The following is a 21,576-nucleotide window of genomic DNA, read 5'->3' as shown; positions in this document are numbered from 1 at the left end:
CACCACTACCAACCACCATTACTATTAACTGATATGCAGCATTTGTATGAATACCTGACAAAGCTGCCCAACCTTAGCCTACAGGAAGGATTTAGAAAGTAAGTCCCAGAGAAGATATAAGGAATGCCAATAGAGAGAGAGCTAAAAAACATAAAATTTCAAATTATAGCAATATTTTCTCCCTCCCCAGGCTCAAAGCTAAGCAATACTAGCAGGAATCTGGATTCAGGAATGATGCCAGATCATTTCCTGTCAAAAACTTTGAGATAGAAGACCAACATGTGATTCTAAGACTTTGGTTCTTTCTAAGAGTCCAAGAAACAAGGAGAGGAGACAAGAAGTTTTCTTTGAGGGAAATAGAATAGCTAAAAGAAGAAAAAAGTTGGTTCAAGAACTGGTTCACTTATATGACCTATGGAAAAGAAAAAATGCTCTCAACTCAGCAGAAGGCATGGTAGAGTTGGTTGGTCAAAGCATCAATGTCTTGAAGATACAGTAAGTTGAGGCTGAGATCCTTAAAGGGTACAGGGCACAACAGAGACGTGACCATACAATACATAAATAAGGAAAGCTGTACACTGAAAAATACATGACCAATTTCAGAAAAGCTGCAACCTCAAGCAAGCTGCAGAACACTTTTAGGAGATTGGATGGGCCTACCATTTGCCATAAGAGCACACTGCTCACTGCTGTGTAAAACGGGCTCCATGGTTACAAGAGCTGAGTTCTTCTACTGGCATCTTGCTGGACCAAGAGAAACTGGTTAATGGTATTTAAGGATCTTCTACAGCTCCCAAGTGCAAACACAGAAAAATCCAAAAGGAGGGACACGCACCTCATTTACACAGGTTGTGGTTCCTGGATCAATCTGGCATTCACTAAGAAGATCTCGTATTTGATTTAAAGGAAAAACATGGTCCTTTTCCTTTCAGAAAAATGTCATGAGACCCCTCTGCAGGTCATGTGTGACATAATGATGATGGGATATGATGAAAACAACAGGACAATTCTTGGTGACTTCCAGACATATCACAGAATTGAATGAACTGAAGTTTGAGATTTCAAACCTACCTTTTGCCAACTTAGTCTGCAAAACCTTAGGAGAAATACACCAAATATAAGCCATGGCTATCAAATGCCTAAAATACTGGTTTTCTCTTTGGACAAATTCTTGCCAAAGAGCTAAATCCATCTCAGGGAAAATTAGACTGGGTGAATATGGAACACACAGAACAGAACTGACTTTAGAATTTATATTGGGGAGCAGTAAGATCTTTCTTAGTCACATGCTGTTCCTTCACAATAATTCTACTATGATGCCCTATTTGACCCTGACCTTTTAAAGGCCATGTGAACAGAGTTCAAGCTCAATAAGTGCTTTACCAAATTGGCACAATAATGGATTGTATGTCTGCTATTATAGAACCAGGCTTGCTAAGTTTGGAGAGGCTTATCACCATAAAACTGGTCACTTTTTGAATTTGTTTTTAACTGCAAGAGTTCATAAAGAATGAGGCATATATAAACTGTGGTTTGCATCAATGGAGGGATACCTCCACTTATGAGGGCATGGATCCTTGAAGTACTGACATATTTTGCTACTTTTCAGGTAAACCATTCTATAGCATGCTACATCAAGAAGGTTCCTAACTCAGTCCCAGACTACAACTAATATGCTTCCAGATTTTAGGAAGATAGATCAGAATGGGACTGAAACTTCTAAAAAATTCTCCCTATTGGAAATTTTTTAAAAAAGAAAGAAAATGCTATGATATTCTGTGGGACTTAGTTCAAACTTAGAATTCCCAGCAAGCTTGGGTCTCTAGTCAATCATCTCTATAGACACTAAGGATGTTTGTGGTAGGAGGATTGATGGATGACAGCATTAGAGTCCTTTTTTTCCCCTCTTTCCAAGTCAAAGCAACAGTAAAACATTATAAAATCAGTAGGAAAATATCTCAAATCTGTAAATCCAATAAAAGAGGATTACGTAAATCTAAGAGTCTTATGGAGTTTCCACCTATTTAGATTTTTAATTTTTCTAAACGAATGGGTCATTTTAACACCATTAGCAAATTAATAGTCCTATAAAACAACACTAAAAACTAAAGTTTGAATATTTAAAAAATTTGCATTTAAGATCAATTTTCCTCAGGGATACAGATTAGAGAGTTGAGCGGCTCTTGGAATTTAGTCTACAATGTTTATCCATCTGTCTCTGTTATTCAATGCCTACTTTGACAATCCAGAGCAGGATGGCCAACAACTGAATGGCCTTCTCAGGGCATTGTCTCCACTCAGTGAGTTTCATTTGCCTGGCAGTGCTAGTGTGCGTAATAACTGCTCAGGAAGTGAATGCAGCATTCATTTAAATGAAACGATTCTTCCTTTGCCTCTGCTAGCATTTGTCGATGCTCCTTGACTTTTGGACATCCTATTTCCTGGTTTAAGTATCTGTAATGTGATGATTTGAACTACATGGATAATATCAAGGACTTTGAAACAGATCCTAACCTCTGTCTCATTTGTAATCTCAGGGAGTTGCCTGAGGCTTAGGTGACTTGTCCACGGACACACAGCTAGTGAGCATCAGAGATGGGATTGGAGCCCAGGTCTTTCTTATTCTGGGTAAAGTTAAGAAGTTTTATATATATATATATATATATATATTTTTTTTTTTTTTTTAAATCTACCATGCCACACTACCTCTCTAATTTGAACTAATTCGGGAAAAAATTGTGATGCACTAATTACCATCAAGTGTTCTTTATTTACAAATAATGGAGCTTTAAGACACACAGCTTCAAAAAATATATATAACTCCACAGACAAAATACACTAACATCAATGAAGGTGGTCAAGTTCCCTGACAATTCCAAAATTAGCCATCTTAGCTTTTTTAGGTTCTCTGGGGAGTTTTTTGCTGTTAAGTTTTTAAGGAACTGCAAGATGGGTTAGGGCTAAGCAAGACTGAACTTTACTAACTTTTACTAGGCCAAGCAGCAAACTAGTTCGCTCTGAAACCATCTCTCACCTCATTCTCATTCTCCACAAAGGTTTCATCCCTGAGAGCTGTGTCGAGAATGAATTCCTCTTCAGCAAGGTTTTATGACTTCTATCATAAACTCCAGAACACTGGGAATAGAATGGCTGATGGAAGGCCATTGGGTAATTTGAGCATTAATATTCTAACTGTTGCTTCACAGATTTGGTTTTGGGAAGAAATGGGTTCAAATGCAGCTGTGAGGCTGATTGTGAGTGTGGTTTATGGGCTCTGGCCTCAGCTGTAGATTATATCTACCAGCAATAACCAGTAAGCAAGCTTAAGAACATGGTTATAGAAACTATTGGGCCCACTCAGTCAAGTTAACTTATCTAGTTAATATTTTGCCTGCTCCTGACATATGAAAACAAAGCGTGATATTACTGTCTTTTAAAGCTGATAGTTATTTTGCTTTGTTTAGCTTCTTTCATTTAGACCCAATGTTGTGGTCCTTGGTCCAAAGATTCTCCATTGGAATTTGACCAAAGTACTCAACACTGGGCCCCCAATTAAGAAGCAAGTCGCATATTCAGTCCCTGCCATCTTTCTTATTTCCACACAGTATAATAGGGTTTTTAACTTACAGAACCTGACTCTAAATGAGAACCAAGGAAGTCAGGGATACACCTTTTTATGCACCCTACCTTGACAAACACAGATGCCTTTGGAAAGGAATACTTTTCCAGAGCAAAGAAAACACATATGATTCTTACCTCCAAAAAGGTATCTTCTATAAGTAGGAAGGGATTTGGTAGAAAAGATATAAAGAATAAGAACGAGAAAGGAAAATGAGTTAAAATAATAGAAGATTTTAAATCCTCTGAAATTGGGCTCTGTGCTCTTAGAATTATTATCATTATTATTATTATTATTGATCCAGAGCAGGGAATTCCTTCCCCTGATGTAGATAGTCAATTACTCTATTATCTATAGCCTTAGAGGTTTGCCTAAGGCATAAGAGGTTGTGATTTGCTTGTGGTCATATAGCCAGTCTGAGTCAGAGGCAGAAACTGAACCCAGGTCTCCCTGATCCCAAAGTTAGCCCTCCATCCTGTACACCAGACTGTTTCTCTATTACCCATTTGTCTTAAGGTTCTGTTGCCTGAATCTTTTCTTACTACTTCTTTATCTATACAGTCCTCTCCAACTATATTTTTAAAAATTTCTTCAATCTTTCTCATTGTTTTCAGCACCTAGCACAGAGTTTGGCACATAGTAGGCACTTAAGAAATGCTTGTTGATTGATTGAATGGCAAATATTACCAGACTCTTGATTTCACTCCACAGAAACATTAAGTGTCTGTGCATATCATGGAAGATTCTAAATTTTGTGTGTGTGTGATATTTGATTGGCTCCTTGTAACTGGAAATTTCTAAAAATGAGTTCTGGGAAGTCATTTTATGAACAACCCTCCCAAATTAAATAGTTGCTAAGTTGTAAGCTTCTGGAGGACAAGTTTATAATGTCTTTTACTTCTGTATCCTCAATTGAACCAAGCACAGAATTGGGTACCTTGTGTCCTTGTTGGTTAATTAATTTCTGCACTAGTACTTCAGGCTTTCTCCTTCTATGAATTAAGAAAAACAAATAAAAATAATTAACTCTCCCTCTTCTAGAGACTGTACTTAATGACTGATAACTCTCACTTTAGTTGTTTCTAGGGACTAGAGCTCTTACTTACTCATTTAAATGAATCTAATTAGAACTATGAAATAGTTCTTGGTTTAATGATCCAGGCTGCTGAACTCTAATAGTTTGCAATACATTTCTATAAGTAAATTTGTACTATAAACCTAAAATTTCATAGGGTCTTGTTATTGATACTGAACTTAACTGCATTGAATGATAGATAGGGAGACTCCTGAATATAAAAAGCTTCCAACAGATCTTGGATTTCATATTTCTGAAACAGCTTCCTGATAAATACTGGGGGAAAAAAAAACCCATCCCTTCTCCTAATTCTGTCCTTAAAAAGTGGAATACTTGGAGAATGAAGTGTTTGGCCAAGTTTCTATAATCCATCTTCCACTGTCCAGGATGGTTGGTTTCCATCCAAAGAGAGTTGAGACCCAGGCTGGGATTTCTGACGCAGCATTCACAGCTGAGCTATGCATTAGCAAAATTGGCAAAGCTGCTTCGGGACCTTCATTTTGCTGCTGTTCTCAAGAGCAACCTGACTCCTTGGGCCTGGTGCCTCAAGGGCTTCCACCTCTGCAATAGAGTCACCCAGCAGACCCAGAATAGGATACCAAAGCACTCTCTAGCAACTAATCTGCCTGCACTTGAAGCAATGACCTTAGACCTGGGTCAGGTCTAAGAAGATGGCTAATTTTTCTCAACATATCAATTCAGCATTACAGAGCAATGGTTACTTTTAGATGGCAAACCCAAAGTCCTGCAAGCTTTCTTCTGATCCTCTGTATTTGCCCTCATAGAGTGTCCCTGCAATGCAAAATCAGGTTTGGATTCATAAATATCCACTTTGTCTACCCACATGCAGTTCAACATGGAAAACATCTCAAGAAGGGAAGTTTCCTGATGGGGGCAAGGAAGATAAAGGAGTTTATATTGGTTCAATTATGTACTGCTGGTTCAAAGAATAAGTCAGGATCCTATTTCACCTAGCTTGATATATTCCCCTATCTCAAGGGAGAATTTTAGTTTTTACTTAATTAAAAAGTGAATAATTTAAGTTTTGACACTTAATGAAGTGTCATTCATTTTTTTCCATTCATTAATGGAAAAGAAGTCATATCCTGGCAGAAGCTAATGCCAGGCAAATAAAGTCCTTTCACTTTCCCAAAGGACCCCAAACTCAGTCATTATTATGCAGACTCACTTTCTTAGGGACCATTAATGTTGGTAGATGGAGTTTTCCAAAGGGAACAAAGAGGAGAATATAATTGCCTGAGGTTACAGAGATGAGAATTTAGGAAACTAGCACACAGGCACTCTGCCTATCTCTTAGGAAATCAAAATAGGTTTTCTTAATATATCTTAAACAGAACCAAAATATAATTGATTAAATAGAACCCATTTAGATGGATCCCAAAGCTCTTCTTTTAGAACATTTTCCAGAAAGTGCTTTTTGAAAAAAACCCTCATCTGTTCAATTAAACCCAATAAGTAAATGTTATCATCTTAGCATCAAGGAAAAGACTGCTGCCAAATAAGAAATACATTAAATCTGAAAAGAGGGGCCTGATAAAGGATGGAGAGTGTCTTCTTTGTATATTAAGAAAAGCTCCACTATTCCACAAGAGGAATTGGGCAGAAGATGAGAATTATCCATGAGAATTGTCCAGCTAGTGATTCCAAAGTAGGAAGATTAGTTCTAAGTATCTTCAATTAGAGAGGGAGATGGCAAAAAGACAGGTGAGCCCCAGGAAGACTCTACCCCTATAGCTTTAGGCACTGGAGGAGGGGAGATGGTTATAAATGGTAAACTCCATTTTAAGAGACAATGTGTAATCTTCTATGTTTGTGTGCCATTTTCTATGAGGTAGATCTAGTTAGAAAGAACAGTTGGAGTGACACTTGGGAGCAAAAACAGAGCCCTTGTCTGTAACAGACAAATGGAAAATAGATTTTGACAAAAACTACCTTTAAGGTAGTATAAACAATATCCTTCCAAAAATATGTTTTTTCTGCTGTAGAACATCAGAGGAAGGACTTAATTCCATCAGTGTTCTCTCTGAAGCTGCAGGACATGAGTCAGGGAGGGTAGATCCAGAAAGGACAGGGATTCTTACCCTGGGGTCCATGAACTTGTATTTTTCTTAATATTTTGATCACTATATTTCAGAAGAATTGATTTCCTTTGTAATTTTGTGGATTCTTATTTTATGCACTGAAAAAACATCATTCAGAAAAGGGTTTTCCCAGACTGCCAAAAGGGGTCCAGGACACCAAGAATTCTTGGTTTTAGATTTTTTTCCATCAAGCCTGGATACCATGGTTGGATGCTTAGAAGAAAAAACCAACTCCCCTTCATTATAGCATCAGAAGTAAAAACTATTAAGTTTCCTTGAGCATATATATATGTTTAAGTATGCATGTGCTTGTGAAGGAGCTCAAAGAAATTTGGGAAGAGAACAGCAAATGAGGGGCCTTGTTGGTTTGGAGGACCATCCTAAATATTATTAGCATCTTGCTTTCTGTCAATAATCTAAGCACCCAGTACACCTGTGAGCTTATGAACACATGTTGTGGAGAAGATGGTGGTGAATCTCAGCTCCTGGTGACAGCAGAAGAAGGGCATGTGGGGCAGAAAGAAAGAATCTCAATTCAAAAGTCAGCCTTTATTTCAATGAGTATCTCAGGAGTTAAAAGAATTCCTTGGCTTTCCATGGCAGAATTATGACTTCAAGGTCAGCCCTTGAGATGAAGGGCAAACCTAGAAGGCTCCATTCTGGTTTACCCACAGAAGTCTTTCTGACTTAATAAAGGCCTGGGGTCCTGAGCCATTTACTTGGAATTCCTGATTTATGCTCTGTTAACACCAGTTGAAGGTGAGCAATCAAGAGAAATGAAAGGGAGATATCAAAGATTTCCATGACCTCACAGAATTGTTTCTCAGGGTACAGAAGTCTTCTGAGGTACCGCTCCCCCACCCCAGTTTTCTTAGCTCAACTTTTAATGAGGTCAGACAGCTGTGGAAACAATAAGTTCTTTGCCTCCTTGGGTTTATAGATGTGTCTTCCTCATTCTCCCTTCCTTCCCTCCCCTACCGAAAAAGGGCTGCATTCCCTTACCTTGGTGGAAGGAGACACGTACATGCCTTTCATCAAACTTTTGGACTTTTCGGAAGTTATTGATCATTTCTAGAGGTGAGGGGTCATCCATATGGGTACAATACAGAGCTGTCTCCAGAGCCAGCAGCTGTGAGGGATTAGAGACACACATTCTCAATTTCTACTGCTACTATTAGGAACTAGAAGCAAAGTAACTCAGGCTTTTCTTCTGCTGGATGAAATGTGATACCAGTTGCACTCTGTGTACATGGTGTCCTCTTTCAAAGCTGGAAACCAGAGAAAAGAAGGATATCTTCTCTGCCAAGCTCTTGCCAACTCTGCCTTTCCATAGACATGGAGCACTCTGAGTAATCATTCTTTCTACCAGTGAGGAAATGCACTGGTATCCAAATACACCAGGCTTGGACCCTAGATTTCATTCCGAAGTGTGGTAGTTCTTAGCCCCCAAGAGACTCAAGAAAATAATTTGCTCTCCAAGGTATTGTGGAAAATCAAGTCGAAAGCAAATCAAAGAGCTGTTTCTGCCCCACTACATTTGGCTGCCCCTCCATCTTACCAAAAGTATTATTAATTTGGTGTCCTACTTGTTTTCTCATCTCTACTATACTTCCCAAGAAGAGGCGATTTTTTAAAAAATAGTTCCCTATTATAGATGAAATCAGACCAGACTATGGATGGTTTTAGGTGATATTCTCTAGTTATAGTGTCATAGGTCACTGAGGATCATGTATTTAGATCTAGCAGGGACATTGGAGGTTACCAAGTTCAACCCTCTTATTTTACAGATAAGGAAACTGAGGACCAAGGAGATTAATTGATTTTCCCAGGGTCATACAACTGGTAAATGTACAAGGCAGAATTCGAATTTTGGTCTTCTACTTTCCCTACATAGAGGGCAGAAAATCCAGAATTTTAACAAAAAGCTCAAGATGAGATGTTCCCAGGAGGTTTTCCCCAACACTACATTAAATTATATTAAATAATTAAGAGGGGTGTGTCCTGGAGCTAGCTCAAACTGAGAACTAGTGTTTAATTTTCAGCGTGAGCACTTACAGCTTGGAAATTGGCAAATGCTACAAATCAAGGCTTGATTTACTGTTTTGTTAAGTGTCTAGACTTGCAAAAGTGATGGAAAAATGTAAAAAATGCAGATTAACCTTAAAAGTATGTCACATTTTTTTTTTGAGAACCAGTTGTTAGACATTTACTAGCATACTACTGGGCACAAGAGTTTTTTGACTCTTATTTGTGTATGATTTCATGAACCCATGAAAATTATGCAACCTCTTTCAAATAATTTTTTGAGTTGCTATATTACTATTTCACTATATAAAATCACTTATTTTTTTTCTTTATTCCTTCCTGCCAGCCAAGTTAACTCAATGAACGTTTATTACCCATTGACAGAGACCACTTATACCAGAAGCCTGCAGCTGAGGAGAGTCAGTGAACTAGGAGAAAGATAAGAGTATGAAAAAGACAACCCAATAATATCTTTGCAAATAATGAAAACTAGAATTTCCATAGTGCTTGACAGGAGGCAAAGTGTTTTATGTAAGTTACCTCATTTGACTGTCACCATAATTCAGTGAGGTATGATATCATCATCCCCATTTTACAGATAAAAAAAACCAAGGCTGAGAAAGGTTAAATGACTTTCCCATAGGTCACAAAGCCAGTAAGTGTCTGAAGCAGGATTTGAACTTGGGTCTTTCAGATGCTAAGGCCAGCCTTCTATCCTCTAGACCACCAAACTCTCTGATGAAGAGGGGTCTGCTTATTTTCCTGGGCATACTTCCTTCATTTTGTTCATGAAGGCAATGGTTAACCTAAACAAACCCTGTCCTTCCCTTTAATCCAAAACCTGACCACAGGAAGGGATAGGCTGTGAAATAAGTTGCCATAAACTCCATTGATATGAGCTATATATTGACTAATGTTTAGTTAAATAGAGAAAAGGCAGGGCCCTTGGAAGTTAAGGACTTCCAGGGCCTTCTCTATTCTATATTCTTTCCCACTTTCTTATGATCATTTTTTAAGACCTCTGGTGGTAAGCATTTATGATTCTCATTTTTCTTGTTATCTCCCTTTCCAATACCACTTTTGTGTAGGAAATTAGAGGGGCATGAGTGTTTTGCCTCTGACTTTCCTATAGTTTTCCTAAACTTACTCAAATGATGCAATATCTCAGTTTGGTAAAAATTGAAATGTGACATAGGCTCCTGAGTAGCTCCTAAGTTACCTGGTCCTGGGAGATTTGGACAGGGTTTCGGAAAACTGTCCAGAGCACACTGGGGAAACAAGGAGGAGTGGTCAGAGAACCTTGGTAGCGGTAGAATTCATCTAGGTTCTGAGGAAGAAGGTCATGGATGTTAAAACCTGGAATTTGAATTTTCTGGTCTGAAAGAAACACAATGGGAGGGGAAAGAGGAGATATTAGCATCTCTGCAACATATAGAAATGTTCTTCTAATAAGAACTCTAAGCATATTTCTGTTTCCACCACCCTAAACCTGCTCTATCACTGCTAATTACCCCACAAATTTACCACTGACTTCATAATAATAGCTGACATTTATACAACACTTGCAAACTATATCATTTGACCTTTGCAACAGCCCTGTGAAATACATGCTATTATTATCTCCACTTTACAGATGGGGAAACTGAGTTCACAAAGGTTAGGTGACTTGCCCAGGGTCACACAGCTAATAATTGTCTAAGGTGGGATTTAAACCCAGGTGTTCCTGACTCTGATTCTAGCACACTTATACATCAGAGGCATCCAACACCAAAACTAGAAGACCACAAGAAGCCTAAACACTCCCAAGTTTGACCAAAACCAGATAAAATGTGATTGGGAAATACTTCACAAAATAAGTATAATTAAAACAGATAATGTCTGCAGGTCTCTCTTGTCATTTGAGTCTGACACCAACGCTACATACTGTGCTGTGTAGTTCCTCCCTTCACAATATCTCACAAATTCCCCATTGCCTTGCTGCATAGCTGCCACACTTCGTCTCCTCACCACATTGGACTCTGTCCCTGCTTCTGCCAGGACAGCTTTTTTCTTGTCAGGTCCTGCCAGATGAGGCAGGACCTTTTCTTGTCAGGAACCAGGTCTCTATGTCCCTCCCCAGCCATCTCCACCTCCAACTATTGTGTCCCCACCCTCTTTCCAGCTCTTGTCTTCTCTCCTTAGAAAGTGAGCCCTTTGAGGGTAGGCAGGGACCAGCTTTGTCTGTTTCTCTGTTTGTCAAACTGTTTTCAACTGCCTGTTGTCCACAAGCTTCTGAATGTGTTGTATTTTTCTTTGTCATACAGAGGTAGTTGCATTCTGTCCCCAGAAAAGACTGAAGGATCAAACAAGGGACCATTTGACCACTTACCTTTGTACTTAACATCTTGAAGGTGGCTGAAGATGTTGTCATAGGAAGGACTGAAGGAACCCATCTGCAATACATGCAACATGGTTGAATTACTTGGACTAAGGGAGGGTTCCAACCGTGATATTTTGAGTTATCAGATTAGAGCAGGTTTTGTTTTTTTTTTTGCTTTTTGGAGGGCAATTGGGGTTAAGTGACTTGCCCAAAGTCACATGGCTAGTAAGTATTAAGTGTCTGAGGCTGGATTTGAACTCAGGTCCTTCTGACTCCAGGGCCGGTGCTCTATTCACTGCGCCACCTAGCCACCCCATGAGGAGGGTTTTCTTAACCTTTTTTTGTATAATGGACCCCTTTGGCATCTGGTGAAGCCCCTGAAGACCCCTTCTCAAAACAAGGTTTCTAAATGCGTGATAAAACATGTAAGATCACACATAAAATAAATTGTGTTGAAATAGTTATCCCACTATATATAGATGTGCATAAAAATATGTTCATGGACCACAAGTTAATTACTCCTTTATTAGAGGAAGCTCTCAGTCATTAGCAGGCAATATCCACTTAGCTTTTTCTTTGCAACCTTGATCTCCTGAAATTAGGAGGATCATCATATAAGATTGTTCTATTGTTAGAGCATTGCCACTGTGTAACTGCCATTCTGCGTCCCTTCACAAGTCACTGTCCCTTGGGTTTCTAAAACAGGGGTAAGGAACCCACATGTGGCCCTCTGGGGTCCTCAAATTTGGCCCTTTCACTGAATACAAACTTCACAGAACAAATCCCCTTAATAAAAGGATATGTTCTGTAAAACTTGGATCCAGACAAAAGAACCTAGAAGGCCTCATGTGGCCTTGAGGCCCCAGGTACCCCACCCTTGTTCTAAAGCATTATACTCAGTGCTAAATTATACTGCTTTATTTTGCTATAATACTGTAAAAAAGGAAAATCTAACCCAGAACTTGAAGGACTATGTTAAGTACAAAAGTTCATCTAATAATGTCCTATTTAAGAGGTCTAAGTAAAGCTCTATTTATTCTTTGCCTGTCCCAGAATAAAAGGATAGTATCATCACTGTAGGGTCCTCCCCCCCCCCAATATTGCTTCCAGACTGAGAGAATCTGCTAGAAAAAAAGCATACTATACCACATGGGCCTTTTTTTATGTGAAGAACATACAACACAGCCAACTGAACCTTTGAGGTAGGAGTCCAGGGAAAAAATTGCCAAATTCCAGCTCTGATTCATATTTGAAATCATATTTGGAAACCCTGTAAACCAAAAGATGTAGGGGAGAGTCCCAGTGAACTTCTTACCTCAATAAGAACAGCCAGAACAGCTAGTCCTTCCGATTTGTCTCTGGCTGTGGACACATCAGGGTATGTGTCCGAGTCATAATGGACAATATGTAGCTACGATGCAGAGAAAAGGCCAAAATGTCAGTGTCAGAGGAATACACAACTCTCATTCCTGTGTGAAGTCATGGAAAAGCTAAACTATTTTAGGGAAATTCCATTCCTTTCTTCAGGCTGTGACCAGATATTCCTCATCCCATGACAAGGTCATATTTATTATGTAGTCCCCTTAAGCTCAATCATTCCCAAATACCACTTAATCTAGAAATGCTCAAGGACTGAGATGAGAAGCCTTTAACCACCAGCTTGTTTTCATTTAACCTACAAAGCCAGTACTTTACCTGTAAGCTATGAAAACAAGGTTTTAAAAGAATTTGAAAGTTTTTATCAATAATATTCTAAGATGCCACGGAAACAGAATATTTCTCCATGAAAAAGATATTTTTCTCTCTAAAATGATCTACAACATTTTCTAATTTCCAGTGGAGAAAAATATTTTTCCTACAAAATGAGCAAAAGATATTTTTTATAACATGTTCTGAGAATTTTGCCCTATTTGTGGTTGCTTTTTATTCACAATTATCATATTATTTTCCACAAAAATTAGTATTAGCAAATTTATTTAGATCTGTGTCTATTAAGGCTTTGGTAATCATTGAAGTGGTGTCTCTCAGTCTTTATTTCCCCACCACTCTTTCTCCTCTGTATCTCACCATAATTGACTCTAATATAGAAATTTCTTTTTATTTATTTATTTTAATATATATTGTTTATTTATTTTTAGTTTTCAACATTCATTTCCACAAAATTTTGAGTTACAAATTTTCTCCCCATCTTTCCCCTAACCCCACCCCAATATAGCAAGCCTACTGAATGGCCCTTCCCCCAATCTGTTCTCTCTTATATCCTCTGCCATCTCTCCCCTGCCCCCAACTTTCTAGTAGGGCAAGATGGATTTCTATACCCCAGTGCTTGTGTATCTTATTTCCCAGTTGCATATAAAAAAAAACGAACAAATTTTTTTAACATTTGTTTTTAAAACTTTGATTTCCAGATTCTTTCTCTTATTCCCTCCTCACTCACCCCCACTGGGAAGATAAGCAATTCAATTTAGGTTGTACATGTGTAGTTATGCAAAACGTTTCCATAGTAATATTGTGAAAGACTAACTGTATTTCCCTCCATCCTATCCTGCCCCCCACTTAATCTATTTTCTCCTTTGACCCTGTCCCTTTTCAAAAGTGTGTGCTTCTAACTACCCTCTCCCCCAATCTTACCTCCCTTCTATCATCCCCCCTCTTATCCCCTTCCCCTCTACTTTCCTATAGGGTAAGATACCCAATTGAATGTGTATGTTATTCCCTCCTTAAGCCAAATCCAACGTGAGTAAGGTTGACCCATTCCCTTTTACCTTCTTGCTCTTCCCCGGCATTGTAACAAGTTTTCTCTTGCCTCTTTTATATGAGATAATTTACCCTAATCTATCTCTCCCTTTCTCCTTCTCCCAATAGATTCCTCTCTCACCTCTTAATTTTATTTTTTTAGATATTATCCCTTCATATTCAACTCATCCTGTGCCCTCTGTCTATGTATACATGTACACACATATGCACACACTCACATATATTACATACACATATACCCTCCTATACATACATATATATGTTTGTATACATATATATTCTCTTCAACTATTCTCATACTGAGAAAATGTCTCATGAGTTACAATTATCGTTTTTCCATGTAGGAATGTAAATAGTTCAACTTTGATAAGTTTCTTATGATTTCTTTTTCCTGTTTACCTTCTCATGTTTCTGTTGCTTCTTGTATTTGAAAGTCAAATTTTCTGTTCAGCTCTGTTTTTTTTTCACCAAGAATGCTTGAAAGTCCTCGGTTTCATTGAATGACTAATATAGAAATTTCATGTGTGTGTAAAGGTTATATTCAGTAATTATAATGTTTCTTGTTTTGAATTTTAAAACTGGATAAATAGAACAAGAAAGAATTAGGTGATATAGTGAATATCATCCTTGGAGTCAGGAAGATCTGAGTTTGAATCCTACCTCCCAATTTTGAGCTGTGTGACCCTCCTCATTAACAATCCCCTTTAATTCTCACATTCCCTCTAGTTTATCCATATATATATATATATCATATTAGTACCTAGTTGTTTGCATATTTGTCTTTTCCACTAGATGGGGAGCTCCTTGAGAGCAGCCAGTATCTTTCCTTTCTTTGTATCTTAAGCACTTAGCACAGTTCCTGGCCTATAGTATGTGATGGTTTAATTAATGCTTGTTGACTGACTTGACCTCAATCTCCTTGTCTATTAAATGGCTTTAATAATATAACTACATAATATCTATTAATAGCTACATTAACAAAATATATTAATATGTTACTATATATTTAATATAATACATAGCTATGTAATAAGATAACTATAATAATAGTGGCCATCTCACAAAATGTTGTCAAGGACTACATGAGATAAACATATGTAAAGCACTTTGCAAACCTTAAGGTGCTATATAAGTGCTAACCATTATTTTTTTTTTTTGGAGGAGGGAAGGCAATGCAATTGCGGTTAAGTGACTTGCCCAAGGTCACACAGCTAGTAAGTGTTTCAAGTATCTGAGGCCAGATTTGAACCCAGCCATTATTATTATTGAAAAAGGGGTCAGGCTGGGATGGCTAAGTGGCACAGTGAATAGAGCACTGGGCCTGGAGTGAGGAGGACCTGAGTTCAAATGCAGCCTCAGACACTTCACACATTAGATGTGTGACCTTGAGCAAGCCACCTAAACCCAATTGCCCTACCTTCCCCCTCCAAAAAAAGCGAAAAAAAAAAGTGGGGGGGTCAGAGTAGAAGATCCCTAAGATACCTTCTAGCTCTAATAGTCTATGAGTCTTGGAGAACATTTGACCTCATCCTCTCTAAACTAAAAAAAAAATATATATATATATATATATATATATGTATGTATATGTGTGTGTGTGACCCTAATTAACTATTTTCTCTGGGTCAACTACTCAAGAGAAAAGTGGTTTTCCGCTCAGGCTAGGAGTTCTTCACCCCAACTACTTCCCCTGTGAAGGACTTAGCCTTTGGCAAAGCCCTAGACCAGCTCAACCCTGTTTCTTCTTGATTTGACAAAACAGAATTCTGACTGCTTTGGTTCACTGGGCTAAGAAACACAGCCTTTTGTCTGCAGCAGTTACATTCTGGATTGAATACTGCTACAGAGGTTCATGAAAATCAAAGAAGACAGGAAAATCTTGTTAAAAAGAAAAGATTAACAAACAATATTAAATTTATTGGATCTGATTCCTTCATTAGGCTTCCTTCCTGATTTTTTTAAAAATTGAGACTCTGCTCTGGTTAGTCTTTGGTTCTATGTCCTTTCAGGAGTGGCTTAGTAAGCCTACAACTTAATATTAATGGTATTTAGATAAGATATGGAGCTTATGTGAGAATCTGCTACAGGCATCAAGAGTTTTTAATTTTAGAAATAATATTCATTTGAATTTAGTCATGAAGATTAGGTTTTTCTCTTAAGGAGCTGACATAAAGAATAACTCTTATTGGTAGAGTCCTTTAATGTTAGTCAGTCAATTCAGCAAACATCTGTTAAGCCACTAGTCTATGCCAGGCATTGTGCGAGTATTTGTGTATTCATATTCACATGTATGTATGTTTACATGTATGTGTATATATACATGTATGTAGATAGATTTTATATAGATAAAACATATACATGTGTATATGTATACACACAGGGCAAACAGAAGATAATCTTGGAGGAAAGGCAAGAAGCATGTTTCACTCTATGTATAAGGACACCGTGCAATGCAGATTATATCTAATAGTTTAGAGCAGGTCTTCTTAAATTTTTTCCATTCTCGACCCCTTCAGCACCTCTTGAACTGTGGGTCATGACCCAAGAGCTTCTTCCAGAAAATATTCCATGTGATATATATTATTTACACCACTTGTCCATCTCCCAATGTCCCAGTGTTCCTGTGGTGTCTTCCTTGATAGTAAATTTTCTTTATCTAATCATATGCTTCCAGGAAAAAAAAAAAAAAAGCTTATAATTAGGCGACTTAAACAGAGCACCTTTTAGTCTGTAGGTTCCTTTTTTGATATAAATCTGTCTTTCAGGTTAACATATAACAAAACTTTGCAATCTTTAGTTAGTGGTTTAATTGTCATTTTTGGGACACACAAACAGCTACCTAATTTCTGAACCAAGGTAGTTTCCTAAATCATCTCAGGCATAAAATATACTCTTTAACTTCATATCATCAATATGACCTTTCCTAAAAAAACAATTGAGGTGCAAAGGGATGAGATAGAGCATAACTTAACCCCTTAGGATATCAGAATTACAAGGACACTTAAGGTCTTCTAGCCACATTTTATCAAGTTTTTGAGTCTTTTTAAAAGAACTTTAAAAAAGATAATCCTGGTCATGAAAGACAACTTAATTTAGTTAAAATTAAATATTTTTAGACTTATTTTCCCCCCAGAAAGTTAAGAATCAAATCTCCTGACTATTAGTTATATATTTGTTATCTTTAGCTGTCACAATGTCCCAGCTCTAAACCCAATTAAATTTTTTACTTTATTTAAATTTTTAAAGTAGTGTCTTACAACAACCCTGTAAGAGAAATTTCTATAAGAATCATTACCTTCATTTTACATGAAAGGAAAACTTTGACATGGGGAAAATAACTTCCCCAGGGCGACTTGACACTTGGCTAGTGAGTGCCCCATCCAGGATTTGAACCAGCTTGTCCTGACTCCAAAGCCAGTAATGTTCCTAGTACACCACAATGCTTCCCTTTACCAAACTTTGTCTTCACACACACACACACACACACACTCATGCACACGCACACATATAGATATATGCAAACACATATATACACACATACACACATAGATAGAAGATAGATATAATAACTTGGGCCTTCATAGCAAAAAGAAAAGCAACTAGAATGATCTGCAAATGCCTAAACCTTAATTCCTACCTGTACCCTAGCTTCCTTATACTCCCCTGAGGAAGGGAAGTCTGCACTCAACAATTAGCTGGGAATAATTGCAGTGTATGAGATTCAGAAAGGGGCATGAAAATGTGTGAGCTTCTAATAGTACCATCATATATCAGGGTCCAGAATTATACCCCACCTTACTTGTAAATAGACCTATAATTAGCCTGAGACATGAAACCATTTAGTGGTTATGAATAGTGGAGAATTGACATGTAATTATTCACTGTAGAATCCATTGCCTGATCTGTGGTATTTATCCCTTGTATTGCACTATAAACATTCGCAACTGTTCCCTTGTGTTCTGGCTTGTAGGAACTAAAAAGTGGAGTAAAAAGCCAACAATTACAGTAGTCGCTAAAAGAATAATGCTCTGCCCCTCCTCCCATTCTCTGTTGACATTGTGGATTTGCACACCAGGGTACACAGTATGACAACACAGGGTGGTATATTATAACTCTAAGCTAACTCTCAGCAGATCTTTAAGCAGAAAACATGACACCCTCTACCAAAGTTTAAGGGAGTTTTGTGTTTTTACCTTTGATATTCTGATACTGTTTATTATTATCTTCCAAGAGTCTGTTGTGATAAAGTAGGGATTAGAGAGAAAAACAGAGGTGGGGCTCACCCCAACCCATTCTCCCATTCTACATCACTAAGGCTCCAAAAGATAACAGGGGTGATAGCACACTCTTGAACAGGTCTGGCATAATGATAATGGACTATTCATGGCAAAGGAGGCTAATTTTCATGATGCTTCAGAATTGTGGAATGTAGAGATTATGGGTGCTATTAGTATCTAATGTGATGATATTAGAAGGAGTTCATCGCCATTTTCAATGATCATCATAGACTTTAAACTGGAAGGTACCTTAGAGGTCATCTGGTCTAAGCCCCTTATTTTATGTAAGGATACTGAGGCTCAGAGAGACTTGTTCAAGACCACACAAGGAGTAAGCAGCAGAAGTGAGATTTGAACTCAGGGCTTCTGAATTTGGAGGGACAGTAGGAAGTGGTGAAAAGAGCACCCCATTAGACTGTAAGTTCCTTGAGGACAGGAATTGTTTTTTTGCCTTTCTTTGCACAGTGCCCTGCATATAGAGGGTGCTAAATAAATGCTACTTGACTGACTTTCCTTGGGAGCCAGAAGCCTGGATAGTGGATCTGACAATTACTAGATGTGGTGCCCTTGGTCAAGTTGCTCAATCCCTCTTTGCCTCTATATCCTCATCTTGGAGATAGAGATAATAAAATGTGGGTGATCTGCCTCCACATTCTCTGAAGTAGTCCCACTCTATTCGGGCACCTTGAAAGATTGAAGCATGTCTCTATTGTCCTGCTGGGAAATGGGCAAATCACAAACCTCCATGAAGCATTCACCCCAAGTAACTTATTTAACTAGTAAATGTAGTTCAAAGTAATTAAAATGAAGAGGAAACTAACACTTTGTATGATGGTATATCCTCCTTTCATCCTAACCTGATTTTTAATTAGTCATATGAAGGAATCAGGACAGGCTCCCAGCATATTCACTAGGGTATTTCAGCTTAATTGGGGATTGAGGAGGGAGAAATAGAGTGAATTTTCAGATACCTCCAACCCATCAACTGTAGCTAGATTGCTTCTCAAGACCTTCCATTTATCATTCACGTAACTAGGCAGTATAGGAGTAAATAACATGAATATTTGAACTGTATACCTACAATAAACACAACCATTAGCCACTTAAGCATGAGCCCATCAGAGACCAGATGCAGTTCCAGACCAGCATCAGGGACAACCTGAGTGATGGTCTCAATTTTCCCTCCTACTCCACTCACCTCAGCTGCAAAATGCTTCCCGTCAACTGTGTGCTCAGAGCCATGGGGATTATTCTGATTACCCCAGTGCAGGTGAAGTTCTGTTGCCGTATACCTGGGACCCAGGCCTTTAATGTACATATTTGGAGGCAGACCTAATTTCACTGTAAGAAAAAAGCAGTAGATTCACTAGTGATCAATGCAGGGAACAAAGGTTTAAAAATAATGAGATAAGAAAACTCAGAGACCCAGACAAGTAGAGATAAAAGAGATTTGGGAATCAGAGTCCTTTGGTTTCTTCTTACTCTGGTAGGATTGCCAAACTCTGTAAACCCTCAGGGACAGAATTTTTCTATTTATAAAATGCATTTGATGGTGGTGAACCCACTTGAGAATTTAGAAGGGTTTACTGATCTATGTGTTTAGCACCTTAATAAAATAATATACTCTCAATTAGATATCTGGTTAATTAGCCTCTAGTACCATTAAGCATCTCAGGTTATCGGTAGGAGCCAGGACCTGTTGTCAGTAAGTCATCTAAGCTGGGTGGCTGAGATGTAGAAGCCTGTCTCTTGTTACTGCTGCTGTTACCAGTATAAACAGGGGGTATGAATGCTCCACACTACGCATTTTCCCAGAGATTCTGCAATTCCTGGTACAATTCTTGATGAAATTCTAACTGAAAGCAGTAGGAGACCCATGTTCATCTTTTTTTTTTTTGGAGGGCTGTTGGGGTTAAGTGACTTGCCCAAGGCCACATGGCTAGTTTTTGTGTTAAGTGTCTGAGGCCGGATTTGAACTCAGGTACTCCTGACTCCAGGGCGGGTGCTCTGTTCACTGTGCCACCTAGCTGCCCTGCATGTTCATCTTTTAAACATCATTTGTTAAAAGCATCAAAGCTGGTAGAGATGTGAGGCAGTCACGGTTCTTGCACAGAACAAAGGCACCATAGACACAAATAACATCGACATTTGGGAAGAGCACTGGAGAGAGGAGGGAATGAGGGAAGAATGGGGAGGGGTGGTGATAATTACATCAAAGTTAGTTACAGACAAATCCCAGCCAACTTTTGTTGACTAGACTGACCGCTGACATTCTAGGGAAGTAGAGCTCTGAGCACATCATTTGAGCCTTGTGTGCTAAAGAAAGAAATAGGGTTGTGGTTCTGGGCTTAGAATGAAGACCTATATGGCTCACTGTGTTATTAGGATTGCTAGGTCCTAACTGTACTGGATGAGTTTTATGAATCCCTGGGGTTCAGAGGACCATAGATCTAGAATCAGAAGGGACACTGAGAGACCATACAGTCCAACCCCTAGTGAGGGCATGGTACTCGGGGCCCAGTGATTTATGTTACACTTTCAACTCTGCATATAAGATCAGGATAAAGGATTGAATATGTGTAGAACTGCCAACCTACACATGCCAACCACTGCTTCCATATAAAACATTAACCTTACCCAATGATACCCAATGATTGTTAATTTAAAAAATACCTTATGGTCAAGGAGAAACCATGTTACTTTGCTGACAGTACTACGAGATTAGATTCTGAAACTGTGGTCTGTTTGTGGGACAATTTCGCCATAGGACTCGGTTTTCAGACTTTGAAGGTCCTGGATACACTGTAAGGCAGAGTATGTATGGTGGTGGTGGTGGTTGTTTTTGGTCCTTCCAGTCATGTCTAATTCTTCATGACCTCATTTGGGTTTTCTTGGCAAAAATATTGGAGGACTCGCCATTTCCTTCTCTAGCTCATATTATAGAAGAGGAAACTAAGGCAAACAAGCTTAAGGCCTCAGGTCACACAGCCAGTAGCATCTAAGGCCAGATTTGAACTCAGAAAGAGGAATCTTCCTGACTTCAGGCTGGGCACTCTATCCACTGTACCACCTAGCTGCCCAAGGAGTATATACTATTAGATATTTTTTACTCATAAGGTCTTTCAATTTGGCTTGCTCTTTGTTCCTCCCCTCACTGCTGGAAGTTCAACCAGTCTTAGACTGCATGACTCCATGACAGAACTGGTTTTGGAGAGTTCCACTGTGTGTGTGGGTGTATGGGTGTGTGTGTGTGTGTGTGTGTGTGTGTGTGTGTGTTGGAAGGAAAAGGAAGAGGCCAGCATTGTCCTTGGGGAAATGCCCATGATGATAAGTCATTCTCTCTCAGGGAGAGAACCCACATAGGT

General features: G+C 38.6%; 1 protein-coding gene across 5 annotated transcripts in view; it reads right to left on the bottom strand.

The window, feature by feature from the left end:
- The window catches only part of CA12 (carbonic anhydrase 12), a 241,089-nt gene that overhangs the window by 8,959 nt on the left and 210,554 nt on the right, over positions 1–21,576 (bottom strand). For all 5 annotated transcript variants that reach the window (XM_069098357.1, XM_069098352.1, XM_069098353.1 and 2 more), the window contains 5 exons: positions 19,410–19,552; positions 12,496–12,591; positions 11,190–11,253; positions 10,041–10,198; positions 7,799–7,925 (listed from right to left, as the gene is read on the bottom strand). In XM_069098357.1, coding sequence (XP_068954458.1) covers positions 7,799–7,925; positions 10,041–10,198; positions 11,190–11,253; positions 12,496–12,591; positions 19,410–19,552 — 588 coding nt within the window. The remainder of the gene's footprint in view (positions 1–7,798; positions 7,926–10,040; positions 10,199–11,189; positions 11,254–12,495; positions 12,592–19,409; positions 19,553–21,576) is intronic.

Source organism: Petaurus breviceps, unplaced genomic scaffold (genome assembly GCF_028583685.1).
Source record: "Petaurus breviceps papuanus isolate PSGF00001 unplaced genomic scaffold, PetGlider_PUasm1.0 37, whole genome shotgun sequence".
In the NCBI taxonomy this organism is placed as follows: domain Eukaryota; kingdom Metazoa; phylum Chordata; class Mammalia; order Diprotodontia; family Petauridae; genus Petaurus; species Petaurus breviceps.
This window is presented reverse-complemented; position numbering and strand designations above follow the sequence as displayed.